The following is a 15,097-nucleotide window of genomic DNA, read 5'->3' on the forward strand; positions in this document are numbered from 1 at the left end:
ATTAAGAAAGATGTTGAAACTCCATGTAATTATTATTTGTGTAAAACAAGAATCCTCCGCACACTATATTCTGCCATTCTTGATAATATCAAAAGTATTTTATGGACCGACTTGTGTTTTTGACCGCCCTGGAGCTTTAGGGATTAAACCCACAAGACTTTCCTTTTATCATCTCAAGTGGCGAGGACTTTATGTGTTTATCTAGAAGACGGCAGTAAGACGGGACTGATTCACCACCTATAGAAACCACAACTACAGCCGTCCTCGATCTACATCTATTTCATGAAACTCAACATGATTTGGTAAGAGAAATACAGACAACGCTGCTAAAAGTCTTTCATTACATGGCACTATTGACCATTTTTTCTTTATGTTAGAACTTTTCTTACAAATATCTACAGAATTACATGGAGAACAAATTCACTTCCCCATAACGCAATCTCTCCAATTACCTTTTAGCCAGGAAAGCCAGACTTCTTGTCCTATGAAAAGATAAATAGGGCTTTGTAAAAAATATATAAGTGGCATTCTTTACTGATTCTATAGAAAAAAACATTATTTATGACTGTATGGGTGAAATGGGGGAAAAACATTAATCCACTGAAATCCAGAGGAGACCTCAATAAGTTTCCTGAATGACAACTATAATCGTAAACTGAAACCAGTTATAGGTTTATCAAAAGTCAGTTGGGACCCGGCTCTCCTGGATTCTCTGACTTTAGGAGGATCTCCCGGAAACTCAAACTCGGCTCAGATTAATGTTACGCCAACAGAAAGCTGTAGGAACCGGGTGAGCGAGACAGAGACCGCTAGACGAGCTCTTACTGAGATAAGATGAAATCCAGAGTTTACGTTCTTTGGGTGACAGATTATAACCAATCCCCAAAACCTTTTATACTCGATATAATTACCTTCCGGCCATGGAAAATTACCGATTGGTTCTGCAAAAAATGTAGAGCAAATTTAAAAATTAAACATAGTTTTGCATTTAAAATGCTAATGGTATTTTTTTTTCATTTTCTGACTTTTTGGGCAAAATTCATGTTTCTTTATTTGCAAATGAAAGTCATTGCAATCTTCTTAAACCAACATTCTAAAGCTAAATTCACCAGAATTTAAACATGAGATCTGTCGTCTTACTTTACTACCATATAGCCCAAAAAGGAAATGGAAATATAAAACATAAATAATACAATTAAAATGTAGAACTATATAGATATAAATTTCTCTATAACTTGAACATTTGACTCTGGAGTAAAAGTGCGTTATAAATACCTTCTTTCCCTGGAACGATAGCACCATAATCTACAAAAAAAAATATACATATATAATTTAAAATGTATAATATTTCCATCGTGTGAAAAAAAAACAATGACTATTTCTTTTTATGTTAGTAAAAATATACTAACCAAATGTGTGATATTGAATTTTCATTGTTGGTCCTGTAAAAGATGTAAAATAAGTTAGTATTCGCTACATTTTTATCCATTTGTAGGTTATTTCAATAAGTTTTTGCCGATAGCTCATGTGTACTATATACAGCTCATATGTTTGACTAATCTAATCGTCTGATAATGATTATTTAATTCAACTTTAGCATTGTTAGTCAAAAGACCCTTTTTTCGACGGTTATTACACATATATAATGATCAGCGGCCTCAGACACCAGTAGCGTTATTACCTTTACAAGTATGGAAGAACTACTCTTGGGTTACTTCTCACCTATTGTTTAATTGACTAAGATGAACCATCCCAAACTATCTATTCATAAACGTATTCATAAATTTATACAGAGATAGTACTCACCGTTTAGAGAAGGTGCGATGGACCCATAGGCCATATTTGGAGAATAACCAATGCTTAGAAGGCCAAAAGGCATTCTAGGATTCTTAACAATGTGGAAACTGAAGCCACTCGGCAACCTGAACTCTCCCCAAGAGTATTCTGTTCCCGGGAAATCTCTCCACTGAATCCCTTCTGGAGCCTTATCATCTATAGTGATTCCTGACTGACCCGGTTTCTTGATTATAATAACACCCTTGTTGTTCTCAATGCCTTCCTCCCCGTTGATTTGAGATTTATAACTATAGCTCTTGGTATCAGGCATAGCTGTGAAAAGTGGGTCAATGGGTTGGCCTTCATATATTCCACCAGTGCCATAGAGATAGACTTGAATGTTATTGTTAGCACGCAGAGACAAAGGAGATGACTCTGAGACATCAAATGTGACCATCTCTCCTTCTTCTAGAGGTTTCTTTCCCCTGTCAGTTCCAGATTGGTATTCAAGTTCAGTTGGTTGGTAAGCCATAACCATCACGATGTCTGATTTAGGCTGGAAGGACAGACCGGGAACAAAGTAGGTATCTCCCCAGCGTTCCACTGGTAGGAGCTGCTCGTAGACATGGCCACAGTTTCCATTTTTCTGGGAGCATGTGTGCCCACTTAGGACTGATACCGGATATTGGGCTACTACCTTAGTGCCCGACAGATCGTCTTTGCTCTGAATCTGGATGGCTTGGTGAGGCTCCAAGGTGACACGTAGAATGCTTCCCTTTGGATAATCCTTTCCCTTGAAGTTCACATCTCCTTTTAGATGGATATTAACATTTGTTGGCTTGTCATTGGAGATGATGGCAAACTCTTTATATTCTGGATCAGGTCCCCACGGAGGTGTGACAATGTAATAGAGAATTCCCCAGGATTCCACAGGGTAAAGCAAAGCTGTATCAGAACTGCCATATTTAGAACTACGGGAAACAACTGCCACCCCATGATCGGCTTCAATGACCACTGATCTGGGGGATGTGTCCGTTCCGAGCATCTCTACGGGTTCTGTGATAGGAACAGATACCGTTTTCCCTTTGTTGACCGTCACTTCTTTCTTGAAATCAGTGTTGCTAATGGTAAGCGTGACCTGAGTTGAGGGGTGGGTGCCGGTAATTTGAAACTCCACTTGAGGATTTTCGTCGGATTCGTGATTCTGCAGAAACGTGGTGACAAATTTTTTGCCGACTGTAGTTGCTTCTTCAGGGCCTTTAAATAAAAATAAAATGAAATTGAAATAAAGTAAAATGTGTTTTCCATCTATAATATTTTAACTCTAGATTTTTCTTCAACTCTAGATTTTTCTTCAAAGATTAAATATTTTTTTTATAAGATGTGACTTAAATTTACCTTTTCTTCCAGGTTTTAATACCCTTGGCATCTAATTTTTTTCATAAGTAACATTAATTTATAGAGGGAAAAAGTGACACCTATTCTTTGGGTAAAAGATTATAAATATTTGGTGCACTTTTAACAGATGCTACAATTACCTTCCCGCCATGGAATGTTACCGCCAAATTCTGCAAAAAAAGGAGAGGTTATTTAAAATGTGGAGGTCAGTAATTGTTTTGCAATTAATCATGCTTATGATCATTCCTGAGTCAATCTTCTCATACTGTATGTCTACTCACCCCATTGGGGTTGCTGCATTTGTATTATCCATTCTATTTATTGGAATAAGGAAAACGTATATTAGAAAGTTTTAATTCAAAACAAAAATGCCTTATTTCAATGTTCTGAGAATTCAGTAAAAAACATTTTTTGTTTCTCCTTCCCTTTCTCCGGCTCCCGGTCTCTCCGTAGATCGAGGGGGAAGTCGGCGAAAACAGACAAACGAGTGAATTCATTTCTAATAAGTTTTAGCATTTCTCATTTGTTTTCCTGAGTTTCTTTTAGGTTCCCATCTTGTTTTAGGAGATTCTTATAAATACAAATACACAAGTCTAATGTATTTACTAATCAGATTGTACTTTCTAGATAATATTTTTAAAAAATAAATATAAATGTTTAACAATTACCTTTCATCGTAGGAAATTTTGCTTCATTTTCTATAAAAAAAAAAAAAAAGCGAAGTACTTCATAAACAAAATCTTGAAATACTGTGTATTATATAAATTATATACATCCTTCTCATTCTATCTTATTCATGTTCATCCTCTTAGTGTATTGTATACCAAGGCCTTCCTCTCCTTCTTCCCCAATGCCAAGGAACACGTAAGGGGCTTCTACAACTCAAGGCCATTTTCTTTTTGTTGGCATTCCCCGTCCCGCCGCATGCGGATTAAAATAGTGAGGATGACCTTATGTTAGATGTCCAGCCAAACCAATATCTGTGATAATTACAAAGATTCACTGCTCCGCAACACAATCTCTTCAATTACCTTTTAACCAGGAAAGCCAGCCTTCTTTTCCTAAGAAAAGATAGATAAGGCTCAGTAAAGAGATCTATAAATGGCATTCTTTACCGATTAAACAGAAACCAACATTAATTATGAACTGACCAGTAAAATGGGGCAAAAAGAGAAACCCGCAGTACAGCTCAATGAACTTCCTAGTTCTCAACTAAACATGTTAAAATATATAAAAAGATAAACTATTTAGAGGTCCTCAGATAACTGAATTGGGACCCGGATCTCCCGGATTCTCTGACTTTAGGAAGATGACCCAGAAGGTCAAACTTGGCTCAGATTAATATTACGCCAACAGAAAGCTGTAGGAACCGGGTGAGCGAGACAGACACTGCTAGACGAGCTCTTACTGAGATAAAATGAAATCCAGATCTTACAGTCTTTGGGTGACAGATTATAACCAAACCCCAAAACCTTTTACACGCCATATATTTACCTTCCGGCCATTGAAATTTAACACCTTTATCTGCAAAAAGTAGAGGGGATTTAGAATGTGGAAGCGCATCGCCAGCAGTCATGTATCTACATCTATTTTTTCAAACTCAATTTTATTTTGTAAGATTTACCTTTTAGCCATGAAATCCAGTTTTCTTTTGCTAGGAAACGATACAAGGGACTCAGTTGAAAAATATATAAATAGCATTTTTACCAATTACATAGAAAAAAAAGAAATTCATTATGAACTGATGGGTAAGATAACTCAAAAAGAGGTTATCCACAAAAACTCAGAGCAGAGCTTGAAGAATTTCCGAGTTGACAATTATAAACTTCAGTTAAAGTATTTAGAGGTTTTCCGTTGAGTGAATTGGGACCCGGATCTCCCAGATTCTCTGACTTTAGGAGGATCTTCCGGAAGCTCAAACTCGGCTCAGATTAATATTACGCCAACAGAAAGCTGTAGGGTGAGCGAGACAGAGACTGCTAGACGAGCCCTTACTGAGATAAGATGAAGTCCAGAGCTTACGTTCTTTGGGTGACAGACTATAACCAAACCCCCAGACCTTTTACACGCCATATAATTACCTTCCGGCCATGGAAATTTACCGCCTTGTTCTGCAAAAAGTAGAGGAAATTTAAAATGTGATTAATATTTTTTACATTAAAACATGCTAATGATCGCTTGGAAGTGAACTCATTCTGTATGTTTACTCACCCCATATTACACGCAGCATTTGTATCGGCCATTCTGTTAAACGCAATAAAGAAAATGGATATAAATCATTAGAAAGTTTAGTAAATTAAAGTGTTTGGTTTCTATGTTTTGAGCCTTCAATTAAAATTCATATTATATACTGATTCGGTGTGAAGATACAAATTGTGTTTCCCATTCCTTTGGTTTGGCTAAAATTTGGAGAGTTTTTATGTTTAGAATTTAAATTAGGTGCAATTTTCTCTCTCACCCCGCAGAGTAAAGAGAAGCCGCTAAAACGGGCGAACCACTGAACGAATTTCTAACCAATATTAGGAAGGTCCTCATTTCTTTTCATTGGCTTCATTTGAGGTCCTTCCTTGTTTTAGGACATTCGTAGAAATGCAAAAATTTGAAAGATTTATTACTATTGAAATGTGTGTCAATTAGTCTGCACAAGTCTAATAAATAGTCTAATGAATAGTCTAATAAATAGTCTAATAAATAGTTTAATATATAGTATAATAAATAGTCCAATGAATAGTCTAATGAAGAGTCTAATAAATAGTCTAATGAATAGTCCAATATTGTACTTTATAGATCATAATCTTGAAAAACAAGTCAACATTTTGTAAATGTACCTTTCATATCCGGAAATTTGCCTTCATTTTCTAAAAAAAAAAAATTAAGAAAGATGTTGAAACTCCATGTAATTATTATTTGTGTAAAACAAGAATCCTCCGCACACTATATTCTGCCATTCTTGATAATATCAAAAGTATTTTATGGACCGACTTGTGTTTTTGACCGCCCTGGAGCTTTAGGGATTAAACCCACAAGACTTTCCTTTTATCATCTCAAGTGGCGAGGACTTTATGTGTTTATCTAGAAGACGGCAGTAAGACGGGACTGATTCACCACCTATAGAAACCACAACTACAGCCGTCCTCGATCTACATCTATTTCATGAAACTCAACATGATTTGGTAAGAGAAATACAGACAACGCTGCTAAAAGTCTTTCATTACATGGCACTATTGACCATTTTTTCTTTATGTTAGAACTTTTCTTACAAATATCTACAGAATTACATGGAGAACAAATTCACTTCCCCATAACGCAATCTCTCCAATTACCTTTTAGCCAGGAAAGCCAGACTTCTTGTCCTATGAAAAGATAAATAGGGCTTTGTAAAAAATATATAAGTGGCATTCTTTACTGATTCTATAGAAAAAAACATTATTTATGACTGTATGGGTGAAATGGGGGAAAAACATTAATCCACTGAAATCCAGAGGAGACCTCAATAAGTTTCCTGAATGACAACTATAATCGTAAACTGAAACCAGTTATAGGTTTATCAAAAGTCAGTTGGGACCCGGCTCTCCTGGATTCTCTGACTTTAGGAGGATCTCCCGGAAACTCAAACTCGGCTCAGATTAATGTTACGCCAACAGAAAGCTGTAGGAACCGGGTGAGCGAGACAGAGACCGCTAGACGAGCTCTTACTGAGATAAGATGAAATCCAGAGTTTACGTTCTTTGGGTGACAGATTATAACCAAACCCCAAAACCTTTTATACTCGATATAATTACCTTCCGGCCATGGAAAATTACCGATTGGTTCTGCAAAAAATGTAGAGCAAATTTAAAAATTAAACATAGTTTTGCATTTAAAATGCTAATGGTATTTTTTTTTCATTTTCTGACTTTTTGGGCAAAATTCATGTTTCTTTATTTGCAAATGAAAGTCATTGCAATCTTCTTAAACCAACATTCTAAAGCTAAATTCACCAGAATTTAAACATGAGATCTGTCGTCTTACTTTACTACCATATAGCCCAAAAAGGAAATGGAAATATAAAACATAAATAATACAATTAAAATGTAGAACTATATAGATATAAATTTCTCTATAACTTGAACATTTGACTCTGGAGTAAAAGTGCGTTATAAATACCTTCTTTCCCTGGAACGATAGCACCATAATCTACAAAAAAAAATATACATATATAATTTAAAATGTATATTTCCATCGTGTGAAAAAAAAAACAATGACTATTACTTTTTATGTTAGTAAAAATATACTAACCAAATGTGTGATATTGAATTTTCATTGTTGGTCCTGTAAAAAATTTAAAATAAGTTAGTATTCGCTACATTTTTATCCATTTGTAGGTTATTTCAATAAGTTATTGCCGATAGCTCATGTGTACTATATACAGCTCATATGTTTGACTAATCTAATCGTCTGATAATGATTATTTAATTCAACTTTAGCATTGTTAGTCAAAAGACCCTTTTTTCGACGGTTATTACACATATATAATGATCAGCGGCCTCAGACACCAGTAGCGTTATTACCTTTACAAGTATGGAAGAACTACTCTTGGGTTACTTCTCACCTATTGTTTAATTGACTAAGATGAACCATCCCAAACTATCTATTCATAAACGTATTCATAAATTTATACAGAGATAGTACTCACCGTTTAGAGAAGGTGCGATGGACCCATAGGCCATATTTGGAGAATAACCAATGCTTAGAAGGCCAAAAGGCATTCTAGGATTCTTAACAATGTGGAAACTGAAGCCACTCGGCAACCTGAACTCTCCCCAAGAGTATTCTGTTCCCGGGAAATCTCTCCACTGAATCCCTTCTGGAGCCTTATCATCTATAGTGATTCCTGACTGACCCGGTTTCTTGATTATAATAACACCCTTGTTGTTCTCAATGCCTTCCTCCCCGTTGATTTGAGATTTATAACTATAGCTCTTGGTATCAGGCATAGCTGTGAAAAGTGGGTCAATGGGTTGGCCTTCATATATTCCACCAGTGCCATAGAGATAGACTTGAATGTTATTGTTAGCACGCAGAGACAAAGGAGATGACTCTGAGACATCAAATGTGACCATCTCTCCTTCTTCTAGAGGTTTCTTTCCCCTGTCAGTTCCAGATTGGTATTCAAGTTCAGTTGGTTGGTAAGCCATAACCATCACGATGTCTGATTTAGGCTGGAAGGACAGACCGGGAACAAAGTAGGTATCTCCCCAGCGTTCCACTGGTAGGAGCTGCTCGTAGACATGGCCACAGTTTCCATTTTTCTGGGAGCATGTGTGCCCACTTAGGACTGATACCGGATATTGGGCTACTACCTTAGTGCCCGACAGATCGTCTTTGCTCTGAATCTGGATGGCTTGGTGAGGCTCCAAGGTGACACGTAGAATGCTTCCCTTTGGATAATCCTTTCCCTTGAAGTTCACATCTCCTTTTAGATGGATATTAACATTTGTTGGCTTGTCATTGGAGATGATGGCAAACTCTTTATATTCTGGATCAGGTCCCCACGGAGGTGTGACAATGTAATAGAGAATTCCCCAGGATTCCACAGGGTAAAGCAAAGCTGTATCAGAACTGCCATATTTAGAACTACGGGAAACAACTGCCACCCCATGATCGGCTTCAATGACCACTGATCTGGGGGATGTGTCCGTTCCGAGCATCTCTACGGGTTCTGTGATAGGAACAGATACCGTTTTCCCTTTGTTGACCGTCACTTCTTTCTTGAAATCAGTGTTGCTAATGGTAAGCGTGACCTGAGTTGAGGGGTGGGTGCCGGTAATTTGAAACTCCACTTGAGGATTTTCGTCGGATTCGTGATTCTGCAGAAACGTGGTGACAAATTTTTTGCCGACTGTAGTTGCTTCTTCAGGGCCTTTAAATAAAAATAAAATGAAATTGAAATAAAGTAAAATGTGTTTTCCATCTATAATATTTTAACTCTAGATTTTTCTTCAACTCTAGATTTTTCTTCAAAGATGAAATATTTTTTTTATAAGATGTGACTTAAATTTACCTTTTCTTCCAGGTTTTAATACCCTTGGCATCTAATTTTTTTCATAAGTAACATTAATTTATAGAGGGAAAAAGTGACACCTATTCTTTGGGTAAAAGATTATAAATATTTGGTGCACTTTTAACAGATGCTACAATTACCTTCCCGCCATGGAATGTTACCGCCAAATTCTGCAAAAAAAGTAGAGGTTATTTAAAATGTGGAGGTCAGTAATTGTTTTGCAATTAATCATGCTTATGATCATTCCTGAGTCAATCTTCTCATACTGTATGTCTACTCACCCCATTGGGGTTGCTGCATTTGTATTATCCATTCTATTTATTGGAATAAGGAAAACGTATATTAGAAAGTTTTAATTCAAAACAAAAATGCCTTATTTCAATGTTCTGAGAATTCAGTAAAAAACATTTTTTGTTTCTCCTTCCCTTTCTCCGGCTCCCGGTCTCTCCGTAGATCGAGGGGGAAGTCGGCGAAAACAGACAAACGAGTGAATTCATTTCTAATAAGTTTTAGCATTTCTCATTTGTTTTCCTGAGTTTCTTATAGGTTCCCATCTTGTTTTAGGAGATTCTTATAAATACAAATACACAAGTCTAATGTATTTACTAATCAGATTGTACTTTCTAGATAATATTTTTAAAAAATAAATATAAATGTTTAACAATTACCTTTCATCGTAGGAAATTTTGCTTCATTTTCTATAAAAAAAAAAAAAAAGCGAAGTACTTCATAAACAAAATCTTGAAATACTGTGTATTATATAAATTATATACATCCTTCTCATTCTATCTTATTCATGTTCATCCTCTTAGTGTATTGTATACCAAGGCCTTCCTCTCCTTCTTCCCCAATGCCAAGGAACACGTAAGGGGCTTCTACAACTCAAGGCCATTTTCTTTTTGTTGGCATTCCCCGTCCCGCCGCATGCGGATTAAAATAGTGAGGATGACCTTATGTTAGATGTCCAGCCAAACCAATATCTGTGATAATTACAAAGATTCACTGCTCCGCAACACAATCTCTTCAATTACCTTTTAACCAGGAAAGCCAGCCTTCTTTTCCTAAGAAAAGATAGATAAGGCTCAGTAAAGAGATCTATAAATGGCATTCTTTACCGATTAAACAGAAACCAACATTAATTATGAACTGACCAGTAAAATGGGGCAAAAAGAGAAACCCGCAGTACAGCTCAATGAACTTCCTAGTTCTCAACTAAACATGTTAAAATATATAAAAAGATAAACTATTTAGAGGTCCTCAGATAACTGAATTGGGACCCGGATCTCCCGGATTCTCTGACTTTAGGAAGATGACCCAGAAGGTCAAACTTGGCTCAGATTAATATTACGCCAACAGAAAGCTGTAGGAACCGGGTGAGCGAGACAGACACTGCTAGACGAGCTCTTACTGAGATAAAATGAAATCCAGATCTTACAGTCTTTGGGTGACAGATTATAACCAAACCCCAAAACCTTTTACACGCCATATATTTACCTTCCGGCCATTGAAATTTAACACCTTTATCTGCAAAAAGTAGAGGGGATTTAGAATGTGGAAGCGCATCGCCAGCAGTCATGTATCTACAACTATTTTTTCAAACTCAATTTTATTTTGTAAGATTTACCTTTTAGCCATGAAATCCAGTTTTCTTTTGCTAGGAAACGATACAAGGGACTCAGTTGAAAAATATATAAATAGCATTTTTACCAATTACATAGAAAAAAAAGAAATTCATTATGAATTGATGGGTAAAATAGTTGAAAAAGAGGTTATCCACAAAAATTCAGAGCTGAGCTCGAGGAATTTCCGAGTTGATAATTATAAACTTCAGTTAAAGTATTTAGATATTTTCCGTTGAGTGAATTGGGACCCGGATCTCCTGGATTCTCTGACTTTAGGCCCAAACTTGGCTCAGATTAATATTACGCCAACAGAAAGCTGTAGGAACCGGGTGAGCGAGACAGAGACCGCTAGACGAGCTCTTACTGAGATAAGATGAAATCCAGAGTTTACGTTCTTTGGGTGACAGATTATAACCAAACCCCAAAAACTTTTACACGCGATATAATTACCTTCCGGCCATGGAAATTTACCGCCTTGTTCTGCAAAAAGTAGAGGAAATTTAAAATGTGATAATTCATATTTTTTTGCATTAAAACATGCTAATGATAGCTTGTACGTGAACTCATTCTGTATGTTTACTCACCCCATATTACACGCAGCATTTGTATCGGCCAATCTGTTTAATACAATAAAAAATAGAAAGCCTTTTGAATCTTTTTTTTAGGCTACAAATTGTGTTTCCTGATCCGTTGGTTTGAATTAAATTTGGAGAATTTTTCCATCTAGAATTTAAATTAGGTGCAATTTTCTCTCTCACCCCACAGAGTAAAGAGAAGCCGGAAAAATTCACAAATACTGAACGAATTTCTAAAGAATATTAGGATGGTTCTCATTTCTTTTCGTTAGCTTCGTTTGAGGTCCTTCCTTGTTTACAGAGATTAGTAGAAATGCAGGAATTTGCCAAAATCATAACAATCAAAATTTGTGTCAATTAAAATACGCAAGTCTAATAAGTACTCTAATGGTCTAATGAATAATCGAGGGAGATTTGACTTTATAGATAATAATCTTTAAAAAATCATTTAACATTTTGTAAATTTACCTTTCATCTCAGGAAATTTGTCTTCATTTTCTATAAAAACAAAAATTAAGTAAAAAAGTTTTAAAATAACATGTAATTATTATATGTGTAAAACGAGAATCCTCTACACACTCTATTCTGCCATTAGTGATAATTAGTATATTTTGGACCGACTTGTGTTTTTGACCGCCCTGGAGCTTTAGGGAGTAAACCCACAAGACTTTCCTTTCATCATCTCAAGCGGCGAGGACTTTATGTGTTTATCTAGAAGTCGGCAGTAAGACGGGACTGATTCACCACCTATAGACACCACAACTACAGCCGTCCTCTATCTACAATTGACATTTTTTTCTTTATGTTAGAACTTTTCTTAGAAATATCTACAGAATTACATGGAGAACAAATTCACTTCCCCATAACACAATCTCTTCAATTACCTTTTAACCAGGTAAGCCAGACTTCTTGTCCTATGGAAAGATAAATAGGGCTTCGTAAAAAAGCATTTCATTTGCAGATAATCAGAAGGTAGAGAGGAATATATGGTGGACTAACCGGCGCAAAATCAAGTGCCTTATATCCATGGTTTGAGTAAATTCCCATATAGTAAATAAAAGAAAAGCTATAATTACCTTCCAGCCATGGAATTCTACCATGCTCCATTTCGACGATCCATTCTGTTTAATGCAGCAAAAAAAGGTAACATGGCATGGTCAAATCGTCATCACATTCTATTTTCAATTATTTATGCAAATGACAAGATTAAACAAATTCATTATTAAAATGATTTTTATTTTGTTCTTTTTGATGCAATAGTGCATGGAACATAACCACTTAATATTGGTAATGGAATACTACCTTTCGTTCCGGGAAGTGGCCATTCTTTCCCTACAAAAAAATATTTAAAGCTCGGTAAGGAAGATTTCTTAATACCATGTATAGTTCTAAATTTTTTAACCCCTTAAAGACAACGGATTGTTCTCAATGAGAATGCATTCTGAGCCTGTACATGTACAGGCTTTGTCGTGAAGGGGTTAACTTTTACAGAAAAGTAAAAAGATGAGGGTGGTCTTCCATCACAACTCTTCCAGTGTCCTTCCGCAGCTCGGACACAGTCGGTTTCAATGTCAAGGCTACAGAGAGCCGTCGGGTTCTGCTGACTTAGGACTGGAATTGGCGCTAAATACTTTCCTGTTGAGTTTCTAATCAGCTCAGCTAGAACCAAAGACCCTACTTTTATTAGACATAGAATGTTTTTATCTCGTGTATCAAATATAAGAGCTATAATTACCTTCTGGCCATGGAATTTTACCCTGTTCCATTTCGACGATCCATTCTGTTTAATGGTGAAGAACAAGGATAATATAACACAGGCTTTTACATTGTCATCACATTCTACTTTAAGGTATTTATGAAAACTGGGGTAAAGAAATGTTCTTGTGCTTTTATTGTGCAAGTGTGTTTCATTTTATTGTTGTTATTTATGCTAAATTTCTATTGTTGATGGGAGACTATCGAAAGTTAACTGCACTCATAAAACATGGCACAAAACTGCCAGGAATTAAAAAGATTCATATTATGAATTAAACGCTACCTTTTGTTCCAGGAAGTGGACGTTCTTGCCCTATAATGAAAAAAAAATAGCATTCCGTAAAGAAGATTTCTTAATGCCATGTTCTTCACATTGTTTCAGATGAAAACCAGGGACACTGTGTGTGTTTGATAAGCATAATAAATTCTGTTATCATTCTTATGTATCTTATATCAGAGCTTAACTTACCTTCTGGCCATGGAAATTGACCATGTTCCACTTCCACAGTCCATTCTATTTAATGTAAAAAAAACACAAAAAACATAACACAATATAGCACAGTATAACATATAATTATTCATGTCAATTGAGAACAGGAAATATATACTTATTACGCATACTTGGGAACTCTTGACCTAGAGCCCCTAAAGGGAAGCTCCATGTCTCCAGAGTCTCTGGGTCAGTTTCCTATTTCTACGTGCATTGGGGTAATGTTCCGAAATGCCCACTCCCTACCACTGCTCTCCATTAACTTCTGGTTTGATATGTCTAATGGGAATTCCAGGCTTACTATTCACATAAATCCATTTCTAATGTTTGCCGATTACCTTTTGTCCCCGACAGTGGGCGTTCTTTGTCTAGAAAGATACATGAAGGATTCATTATGGAAGATATAATTTTACATCATTTAAATGATAATTGTGTTAATTCTATTTTTATATGATGTATTTAGTGATATATTTCCTTTAATGGAAATTTGTAGTTGAACTTTTTAGAGATAAAATCAAACAGCATATTTAAAAACAGCATTACCTTCCGTCCATGGAAGTCCACCTCCTTGTTCCATTTCTACCGTCCATTCTGTTTGGGGCAATAAAAAAGTATCACATGGCCATTTAAAGTTTGGAATCACAAACAACTTAAAGCAACTTAAAATTATACTCTTTGGTCTATGTGTTTTCTATTGGGGAAATATATGGATTTTATTATTATGATTAATTTATTATTATTATTATTATTTTGCATGATCAACCCTGGAAACATAATAGTCAACTCTACAAAATACATCTTTTAAGTAGCATATTTTTTAAGGGGTGATGTAGATGTGGACATTTTCTTTCGTACATACATGTTCAGTAGAGAGTATAGAGATGGTACGTTTTTCATATTATGATTAAACCAAACCCAAGATATCCAGATAACGTTAAGGAGATGAGGAATGTTTTACAATATCTCCAAGTCCAAGACCACTACCAAACCAAATGCCTCATTCAATCAAGTTGAGAAAAGTTCTATAGTTTAACAGCTGCGAAAATCTATCGTCAATGGAATTATACCTTTTGTTCCAGGAAGTGGACGTACTTGACCTATAAAGAAACATTCAGTAAATATTATATTTCTGTTTTATTTTATGAAAATAAATGTTACAGTTAAAATATTTATTTAGTTTAATCATAATCATGGACTTAGACACATGGCCTCATTTTTTGAGGTGGAATTTTGGGTAGGCCGTGTGCCAAAGTATGTAACATCAGAGCTATAATTACCTGGCCCCTGTTCCATTTCCACCGTCCATTCTGTTTAATGAAGAAAAAAGGATAAGATATCATGGTGTTGTAAAAATTCTCATAACATCACATTTTTGGGGGTTACTTTGGTAAAAGTTTTTTTCTGTGTATTTGTTTATTTTTTTTAAATTTCATATACA

At 35.7% G+C, this 15,097-nt stretch overlaps 3 protein-coding genes across 3 annotated transcripts in view; all 3 read right to left on the minus strand.

Annotated features, from left to right (window-relative positions):
- Window positions 1-252: 252 nt before the first annotated feature.
- LOC149272790 (peptidylaminoacyl-L/D-isomerase-like) lies at window positions 253-4,750 on the minus strand. Its single transcript, XM_089506741.1, has 5 exons — window positions 4,669-4,750; window positions 3,843-3,872; window positions 1,807-3,033; window positions 1,276-1,305; window positions 253-395 (listed from the first exon to the last, which is right to left on the minus strand). Exons 1-5 carry the CDS (start codon window positions 4,748-4,750, stop codon window positions 253-255), a joined length of 1,512 nt encoding a protein of 503 aa, XP_089362867.1.
- A 1,547-nt stretch (window positions 4,751-6,297) lies between these two features.
- Window positions 6,298-13,180, minus strand: LOC149272791 (peptidylaminoacyl-L/D-isomerase-like). Its single transcript, XM_089506742.1, has 6 exons — window positions 13,150-13,180; window positions 11,883-11,912; window positions 9,886-9,915; window positions 7,850-9,076; window positions 7,321-7,350; window positions 6,298-6,440 (listed from the first exon to the last, which is right to left on the minus strand). Exons 1-6 carry the CDS (start codon window positions 13,178-13,180, stop codon window positions 6,298-6,300), a joined length of 1,491 nt encoding a protein of 496 aa, XP_089362868.1.
- Window positions 13,181-13,441: 261 nt separating this feature from the next.
- The window catches only part of LOC149272792 (peptidylaminoacyl-L/D-isomerase-like), a 29,827-nt gene continuing 28,171 nt past the window's right edge, over window positions 13,442-15,097 (minus strand). The window contains exons 19-22 of the mRNA XM_089506743.1: window positions 14,937-14,966; window positions 14,203-14,250; window positions 13,639-13,683; window positions 13,442-13,482 (exon numbers count right to left, since the gene is read on the minus strand). Coding sequence (XP_089362869.1) covers window positions 13,442-13,482; window positions 13,639-13,683; window positions 14,203-14,250; window positions 14,937-14,966 — 164 coding nt within the window. The remainder of the gene's footprint in view (window positions 13,483-13,638; window positions 13,684-14,202; window positions 14,251-14,936; window positions 14,967-15,097) is intronic.

The sequence above is a fragment of the Sceloporus occidentalis genome, unplaced genomic scaffold (genome assembly GCF_023333645.1).
Source record: "Sceloporus occidentalis isolate IW3139 unplaced genomic scaffold, rSceOcc1.0.p SCAF_419, whole genome shotgun sequence".
NCBI classification, from domain to species: Eukaryota; Metazoa; Chordata; class Lepidosauria; order Squamata; family Phrynosomatidae; genus Sceloporus; species Sceloporus occidentalis.

Coding starts and splice junctions, on each gene's coding strand:
- LOC149272791 (XM_089506742.1), bottom strand. CDS start 13,180: ATGGAACAGGGTAAAATTCCATGGCCAGAAG. Junction 9,916..11,882: donor CAAATTTCCTGAGATGAAAG/GTAAATTTACAA, acceptor TTTTTTTTATAG/AAAATGAAGCAAAATTTCCT. Junction 9,077..9,885: donor AAAATTTCCTACGATGAAAG/GTAATTGTTAAA, acceptor TTTTATTTAAAG/GCCCTGAAGAAGCAACTACA.
- LOC149272790 (XM_089506741.1), bottom strand. CDS start 4,750: ATGACTGCTGGCGATGCGCTTCCACATTCTAAATCCCCTCTACTTTTT. Junction 3,873..4,668: donor TAAATTTCAATGGCCGGAAG/GTAAATATATGG, acceptor TTTTTTTTATAG/AAAATGAAGCAAAATTTCCT. Junction 396..1,275: donor TATCGTTCCAGGGAAAGAAG/GTATTTATAACG, acceptor GTAATTCTGTAG/ATATTTGTAAGAAAAGTTCT.